The sequence below is a fragment of the Geotrypetes seraphini genome, chromosome 12 (genome assembly GCF_902459505.1).
Source record: "Geotrypetes seraphini chromosome 12, aGeoSer1.1, whole genome shotgun sequence".
Lineage (NCBI taxonomy): Eukaryota > Metazoa > Chordata > Amphibia > Gymnophiona > Dermophiidae > Geotrypetes > Geotrypetes seraphini.
This window is the reverse complement of record NC_047095.1, coordinates 52569570-52578299: the sequence shown is the minus strand read 5'-3', so window position 1 is coordinate 52578299 and position 8730 is coordinate 52569570. Positions and strand designations below refer to the sequence as shown.

General features: G+C 45.6%; 1 protein-coding gene across 1 annotated transcript; it reads right to left on the bottom strand.

Moving 5' to 3' along the window:
• Positions 1 to 204: 204 nt before the first annotated feature.
• On the bottom strand, positions 205 to 3182 carry JUN (Jun proto-oncogene, AP-1 transcription factor subunit). The gene has a single exon (XM_033916699.1). The coding sequence runs from the start codon at positions 2643 to 2645 to the stop codon at positions 1701 to 1703; it is 945 nt and encodes a 314-aa protein (XP_033772590.1). The 5' UTR covers positions 2646 to 3182; the 3' UTR covers positions 205 to 1700.
• Positions 3183 to 8730: the final 5548 nt, after the last annotated feature.

Below are 8730 nucleotides of genomic sequence, written 5' to 3'. Positions count from 1 at the left end.
TTGAAAAACAAGATTATGCTCTGTGCTGTTGCATGCTTTTCTGTCATAAAATCATCAGAAAGTAAATTAGCTCAAAATATACAGGGGAATAATGAATGTTTTATTGTGACAAAAGCATTGCCATATAAATATTCATTAACAAACACCACTGGTAATCGAGGAATAGATCAAAAGAAGATATACAGAGAGACTGGATTGTGGTAATCTGCTAAATCAAAGCTTTATTTTCACTGATCACAAGTAAAAGGGAGAAATTTACATTATTCAGGGGTGCTTAGACCCTCCACTTAGTTACAAAAGTCACTACCTTTATGAATAAACAGTGAGAATAAACTATACAACTAATGGATAGCCATAATGTATTCAGTTTATGCCACATAGGAAATCACATTTTGTTTAAAAAATGATTATAGTTCTTAATGTACCTTTACAGGTTATTTTGGACTCTAGCTTTTCTCCATCATACCACTGATATCACAATGTATAGCTTGAAAGGTTACAGCCTTACTCTGTGGGCAAAGTCAGAGCTAAGAATAAGGTTCTAAACTTAATGAAATTAGTTCTAGAACTGTATTCTATACTTAATGATTTCTGTGACAGCTGTAGAATCTTTATCTCTTGCATAAACTTTTTAAACCTCACACTTTCAGTGGTTAAGGGTAATGTTTTAATCAGTTATTTCTGGTTAGTGCTGGTTATGATTAAGATCATACCATATGGAAATTTATATAAGAAAACTGTACGACACTTCTAAGCCACTAAATTATTGAGTTTGCTCATAAAGGTGCACAGAAATGAGAAAATGCATGGAAGTGATCAATTGATTATGGATAGTATAAAGCCAATAAATAAAACACTGATACTATACATAAACTACACTTCTGTTCACTATTACAGATGCGTTTGAATTTTAACTGGCAAGATAGGAAAGCCCACTACAGAATGTACTTTACAAAGGCCAAAATTTGTACACAACAGAACTCTCATTCTGTGGGTTGAATAATTGCAAAAAGGGAACATTTAATTTTTTTTTAATACTTTATTATATTTCTTAAATATAATTGAACCTTTCTGGAATTTTCTTAGAAACAAAACATAAAAAATTATATACTTTTATTACAAATGGTAACTCAAGGATGTTCAAAATCTCTCTTATTTACAAACAATACTAGGCTGAACCCAAAGAAACAACGTAAAAATAACTTACAAAGACGCGAAGCTGTTTGACAATCAGCTTTCATAAAATAAAAAAAAATATGTATACTCTGTACATTATGTACAACAACCTTGAAGGGAGGCAGTATTGTTCGTTTTCTTCTCCTTTTCAGTCTCCCCCCAAAAGTCCTCCCCCCCTTCCCTTTTTTAAAGAGAAGCCACCTATAGTCTTCTACTGCATCTTAACCTTTAATACTGAATGATCATCGAATGTTAGGTCCATGCAGGTCTTGGTCAATGTTAAAAAAACGGAAGATCTGACGTCTCATTGTTTAGCAGGAACAGCACTTTACAAAGTGATAACTACTTGTTGCATCGCCACAAACTCAAACTGAAGGCTTTGGGGGCAGTCTTATCCCACGCATGCGCATTGGAGAGCGCAGTCAGGACCTCTCAACGCCCGTCAGCTCCTTCGGACACACTCTCTTTTTAACCAGCGTTCGTTTTGTTTGTTTGATTTTAATGGGTGCCCTCGGCCGCTCCTTTCAAAACGTTTGCAACTGCTGCGTTAGCATGAGCTGGCAGCCGCTGTTGACGTGGTTCATGACCTTCTGCTTGAGCTGCGCCACCTGCTCCCGGAGCAGGTTGGCCGTGGACGCCAGCTCGGAGTTCTGCGCTTTCAGGGTCTTCACCTTGTCCTCCAGCCTCGCGATCCTCTCCAGCTTCCTTTTGCGGCACTTGGAGGCCGCGATGCGGTTCCTCATGCGCTTCCTCTCCGCCTTGATCCGCTCCTGCGACTCCATGTCGATGGGCGAGAGCGGCGGGGTCTCGCCGGGCATCTCGGGCACGGTCTGGGGCTCCTCTTTCAGCGCCTGGAGCCGGGCGGGCTGAGCGGGCATCGGCGGGGTGACGTGGTGCTGGGGCGCGTAGCCCAGGCCGCCGGCGGTGTAGCCGGGAGCGGCGCCCATGGCGCTCGGGTTGAAGTTGCTCAGATTGGCGTAGACGGGCGGCTCGCTGTGCAAGGCGGCGGTGTAGGCGCCGCCGGCGGCCATCGGAGGCGCCGGCGCTAGGCCGCCGGCGGCGGGGGGCCGGGCGGCGGCCGCTGCGCCGGGCCCGGGGTTCTGGTTGTGCAGCTCGGCCAGCGCCCGGACGAAGCCTTCGGCGAAGCCCTCCTGCTCGTCCGTCACGTTCTTGGGGCACAGGAACTGCGTCGGGGTCGGGGTGGTGGTGATCATGCCGTTGCTGGACTGGATGATCAGCCGCTCCAGCTCCGGGGAGGCCAGCTTGAGGAGCCCCACGTCGGGCGAGGTGAGCAGCTCGGCGTTCTTGCCCCGCAGGTGGGGTTTCAGGGCGCTGGAGGGGTCGGCCAGGTTCAGGGTCATGCTCTGCTTGAGGACTTTGGGGTTGTAGCCGTAGCCGGCCGTTTCGGACTGTGCAAAAGCAGCGTTCAGGGCATCGTCGTAAAATGTAGGTTCCATCCTTGCAGTCATAGAACGCGGCCCCAAAGCGTCGCGCGCAACTGGACGTCTTCTCTTGGGCCAGGGGAGAAAGTTACTTCTGCAAAACTTGAGCGGTCCAGCTGGCAAATGAAAGAAGTTCCGCTCGCGTTTCGCTTCTCCCGGAGAAAACGCGTGCTAGACAAATGGAAAAAACTCCAACAGAAGTCTTGACCGGCAGCCTCGGAAGGCTACAACTGCGCTCAGAGATTACGCGTGCAAATGCATTCGCCTAAACCGGCTGCTTCCCCGCCCGGGATAGGCACTCTCTCGACTGCCTCGCCCCCTTTCAGCCCAAGGGGAGGCAACGAGCAGCTGAGAGTTCAGGCTTCTCCTCCGGCCGTTCGCGCTCTCTCCGGTACAGGCAGCGTCCACCGGGGCCGGGGGGGGCGGAGGAGGCGGCTGCCGCGTGTGTACGTGAGCAACGCCGCGCGCCTTCCACTGAGCACAACTCCGCCACCCGGCTCGATCGCCTTTCTGCGGGCACTACACACTTCCACACTGAGCTCATCCAGCGTGGAGCCTAACACTTATCTGCTCGCAGTCACTCTCTAAAAATAGCAATGATGTCACTCTGGCTTTCGCTCATTGGTCGGTCTGCGCCGAGGGGCGGGACGCCGCTTGCAAATGAACCCCGTTGCCGGGGCGACCACCTAGAAGATTCTGACTCTCGCGGAGGCTCACGGGCTGAGGTAATCCTGTAACAGGCAGCGGGGCATTGTGGGCTGACGTCTTGTTTTTGAATATCTTGTTACCGCTTAACCGGGAGAGGTAGCTAGTTAAGAAATTTAAGGTGCGGGAAGTAAAAACTTCCGAGGTTAAAAAGTTTGGGGTTTTATTGTTCTATTACGGTTAGCTGAGAGAAAGCGAAGCGAACATCCAAGTGGTAAACGTTAAGAAATCCTCTGTTGCTAAGTTTCTCTTCCCTACCGCCGCGTTCCGGTGACTTGGAGCGGTGAAAGTGGCTATGACAAGAGGGGGATAAATGAAAGCACAGACTGAATATAAAACTTTTTGGTGGCTTACCGAATATTGTTTAATATTAAAAGTGTCGTATATTTTCGCTATTAATAGTGTCGTAATTGTGGGCCCCCAATACTTGTTAATTCTAGCTCGTTTTTTGTACGTCTGTTGGGGCGCCTTCCTACCTTTCCCCCTCCTATGTAGTGTGGTATGTTCTGAAGGTGGATCTTCCCTGCTGGGTTGTGAGTGGGCGGCTTGTGAAAAACACTGGTCCGAGCTCGGGAGTGGGCGTGGCCCTTCCTGACCCTTTTCCAGTCTCTGCCTGCCTCCTCTGACTGACAGGCAGCGCCTGTTCCCGGGGCGCGCGGGGTGAGGGAGCCAGCGATCGTATTCCAACGCTGCCACGGGCGGCGTCTCTGCCTCCCTCCCCCCCCCTCAGCCCGTCCCGGAGCTCTCTCGCAGCCTCTCCGTGACCTTTTCCAGCTGTGAGAGAGTGAGCGTGGGACGGTTTCCGGGGTCTGACTTGTTGCTTTTGGAGCTGTCAAGCTTGTTGATCGGAGGGAGATATTGGGGCGCGGGATATCTTGTTTGGGGTTTCAGAGGGGGTTCCCACCACTTAATGTGAACTAAAGATTTACTGGAGGTGGAAACTGATTCAATACTCTCATCCCTTAAAAAACATAAAAGTGAATGATAAGTTGTTTTTTTAATTGGCTTGCGTGAAATTTTCAAAAATGTAACTCTTCCTCTCTCTGGTTACTCTGTCCTAAATTTTCTCTCATTTTGTCTTTTCCCTTCACTGGAGTTCCTTTCTACCCTAACCCTTGTTAACCGTGTCGAGCTTTGCGAATGTAGAGATGATGCGGTATACAAACAAAAGGTTTAGTTTAGTTTAGGGTAACCACCGTTTTCCTCTTGCATTCTTCTTAGGGGATGCACAAGATCGCTTTCCATTCAGCAGCCTGGCTCAGGAAGCATCGCTGTTCCCTTTGGGAATGCCCGATCATAGCAACAGATGTCTCTTAGAAATGTGTCTGAAATCTGAAAAAGGTGAATCTTCTATTGCAGGGAGGAGCCGTTCGCTTTACCCAAGCCTGGCTGTCGGCATCGAGTGGCCGCAGAATCTCCCCAACGTGGGCAGTCGAGGTGACAGCTAGTCCCCGGAGCGGGTGGGCTGGCCCGAAGTGGGGGAGCCTGACCCTGGAGGCAGCAGCGACGGTCATTCAGTCCCTGCCACGCTGTCCTTGGGCGCTAAAGTTCGATTTCCTTTTTTTTTTTTTCTTCAAGTTTTTGTGCAGTTTGGGATAAAGTCGGAATGAGACTTTGCTCTAGTTCTTCAGAGGTACTACTTGTCAGGCTGCTAGTGGAAAAGAGGGTGCGCCATTATTTTTTTTTATTGAGGCTTCATTTTCGAACTGGAAAAAATAATCCACTAGCACTGACTGTAACAGAGTAAATTTACACCTTTTCTTTTTGACCCATCAGTATAAAAGCCCTTTTTACCCAAGAGTCCCTCCCTTTACAGTACACTGTATTAAGCTAAGGTTAAAAGTGTCCTTAGGTCTTTCCCGGTGTGTGAGGTCATTTTATGTCAGCTGGAAAAGGTCAATTTTATTTTATTTTTAAACAAATGATTGTGCACTAATACCAATTTTGTAGGTGGTAAGGGATCATATGCTAATCAGTATGCAGTAATGTAGATGTGCTGATTAGTGCAGAAAGGGAAGGGGTAAAACACGGACCTGACGGACCTCGCGGATCTAAACTCGTACGGCCTTAAAAATCTGAGGTCCGTGTCGGTCTGTGTCCGTGCCGCTTGTAGTTTCTGTCGCTGACAGACCTTGATGAGATTTTAGCGCTGATGGATCCGTCTCGGCATAGGGAGGGAAAAGTGTTAGGATCCGTCAGCGCTAAAATCTCTTCGAGGTCTGTCAGAGCCAGAGACTAGTGCTGGAGCGGCAGAACAGAAGCCAAGAGAGCGGGGACATAGGTGGAAAAGAAGTCTCCAAACTCCAGCACTACTCTCTGGCTCTTGACAGACCTCGAAGAGATTTTAGCGCTGATGGATCCTAACACTTTTCCCTCCCTATGCTGAGACGGATCCGTCAGCACTAAAATCTCATCAAGGTCTGTCAGCGACAGAAACTACAAGCGGCACGGACACGGACCTCAGATTTTTAAGGCCGTACGGGTTTAGATCCGTGAGGGCCGCGTTTTACCCCTTCCCGTGCAGAAACACCCACTGTGTTCCCCCAGACACAAACTGCAGTTGAGCTAAGCAAATCTGCCTCATGGAGCACAGTGGTCTCAGTTTAGTTGTACACATGAGGGTCTTTTTTATTAAAGCAGCAGCAAATGTGGCCTTTGCACACGGGAAAGGCACATATTAGCGAAGTACTAAAGCCACTTTTCCCATGGCCATAAAATAACATTTCTAATTTTTCCAAATTAGGCCCCCTTTTATCAAGCTGTGCAAGGGTTTTGTTTTGTTTTTTAATTGCAGACCGTTGCAGTGAAAGCTCTGATGCTCATAGGAATTCTGAGTGTTGGAGATTTTATCACAGCGGCCTGCAATAAAAAAAAAACCCCATACAGCTTGATAAAAGGGGGCCTTAATGATCATTGGTATGTAGCCATTAGAAAAGTTACCATGTGAGCCCCTACCAAAACCTATTTTGTAGGCGTTAAGAGCCCACGCTAATCAATTAGCACGCTGATATAGCACTGTCATACCTACTCTTTACCCCCAAACATGCCCCGTTCAAGAAAAATAGGAAATATTTTTTTAACATGCGGTGTATGAGTGCAAAAAGGCAAATTTACTGCGGGATGCCAGCGTACGTCCCATGGTAAGTCTTTTTAATGTGCGCTTACCACAGTTTAGAGAAAGGACCCCCCATGGTGTTTTTAAAGACTCCTAATCCAATGTGAGTGTATATGCTGGATTATTTATTTATTTATTTGTACCCCCACCCCCCACACACACCTAAATCTAACTCCCTCTTTTACTAACATGTAGCGGCAGTAACTGCTCCGATGCTTATAGAATTCTTATGAATGTCGGAGCAGTTACAGCTGCTGCCGGCGCTAAAACCCGCACTGCGCGTTAGTAACTTCATCTCAAATGCACTCTCGTACCAAACGTTTAAAATTTCTCTGACCCCACCTCAACCTACTGTACTTCCAATACACATCCAGATAAACCTGTCTAAACTTAACAAGCCAATGTAAATTAGAAAGTTTGCTGTAATGTCGTTGTATGTATACAGTCTCTTCCCTTGTAAACCGCTTAGAACTGTTTGTGGTATGGCGGTATATAAAAATAAAGTTATTATTAAAAGAGGGGATAAGTGATTTATAGACAAATATACATAGAATAACTACAAACAGTTAACTTAAAACATAAGCAAAAAAAGGACACCAAAACGTTGTGCATGCAGAAGCATACCAATAAAAACTTTAAAAATCATTCATTTTGTCATGCCACTTTATTATAATACTTTAATATGTACAATATATTGCTACAAATGCATACCACAGCTCATGTCAGCTCTTTGAATAAATTCAGTTTTTCCACATCTTTCCTACTGTGTTTTGTCCACTGCACCTTTGACTCCCTCTCTCCTGTTTCTTATGAGAAAAACCTTCCTCACCTCTCCCAGACTAATAGTGGGTGGGGCAGTGCACACCGATCTTTCTGTGACCCTGACCCCAAATCATGTGATGCAGGCAATGACATGAGGTGCCTTTCTGGGCCGTGACACTGGTTTTGTGACCTCATTTGAGATCCTGACCCATATTTTGGGAAGCTTATTTGCATAGTTTCACAAGATGTATGCAGCACTTTACAAAAACACATAGGGGTTGATATTCAACTGATAGCACGGGTGGTGGTCAGCAAAAACAGTGAGTGCTATTTCCGGATGTCCAATGCCAGGCCCTGCCCAGACAGCATTGGATATCTGGTTAACGCTTAGCTGGTTAATTCCAATATTTGTGACTTAACTACTTATGAATTATTGAATATGGGACTAAATTTTAAATGGTTCCATTTATGCAATAAACCTGGTTAGGTTCTGAATATATGATACAAAGTATTTATAACCTACCTGCATGGGGGATCATTTACTATGTGTGCTAACGTGGTTAACACGCATTATTTATCACAGCCCCTACCACCACCACACACTATCTATTTTTTCTGGTTTCCTCATTCATCTTTCAGGCTGAACATTGTTCCTCCCAACTGTACATCAAAACTTTTAAATATGATGTTTGTTATAGCACACTGTCCATATTCAATAAGTTTTTAATACAGGGAATTTCCTAAAACTACCCTTTAATCTCTATCTTAAATAATAGGTCGACCAATGTATGACTAGAAAACGTACAACATAACTAAAAGGCCACTAGAATCATCAATAGATGAAGGGTGGGCGGGGGGGGGGGGGGAAGGACCGCAGAAGGCAGTGTAGCAAATACCTAATAAATCATAAAACCATAATGGAGAATTTGTTTAAGGAGCAGAGCAGAAAGAGGATTCGCAGGGCTTCGTTCTAATCTGTCATGTAAACTTTGGCGACGCTCCCTTCAAGTTACACGGCGTTGCACCAGATTGTCTGACAGTGAGCACGTAAACATAGCTCTGTCTGCCCTCTAACTGTACAGTCTGTGCACTGATGAATAGCCACTCATTTATGGGAACCAAAAGCAGACAATGGGATCTACCTCTAAGAAATTCAGGGAAAGAGCATGTCTGATGTTTTTCAGCAAACAAAATAAGACATGGAGCCCTCAGATAAATTTGCAAATGCATTAATCTCCTCCGTAAATCTTTTTGACTGCTTTCTAGATCTACAGAGTTAATGTATCTCCACATAAGCTACTTGGAAAACAAAACAAAGCCATGTTGTTTGAGATTAATATGGTCTTTTTAAGGTTAAAAGATCACTCTTGTAAATGATCAGAGCATTCCTGATTAATTGAACCGTGTTGTGTTTGTTTTAAGCCAAAGTTTTGAAAATCGCACCGAAACCACTGTGGCGGTCTAAGTTCTAGGAACAGTTTGTCCTTTCATTCAATGAGTACATAATCTATTTTTTGTTATTTTAATGTG

Excerpts from the sequence above, each read along its gene's own strand:
- JUN (XM_033916699.1), bottom strand. The coding sequence starts at position 2,645 with ATGACTGCAAGGATGGAACCTACATTTTACGACGATGCCCTGAACGCT.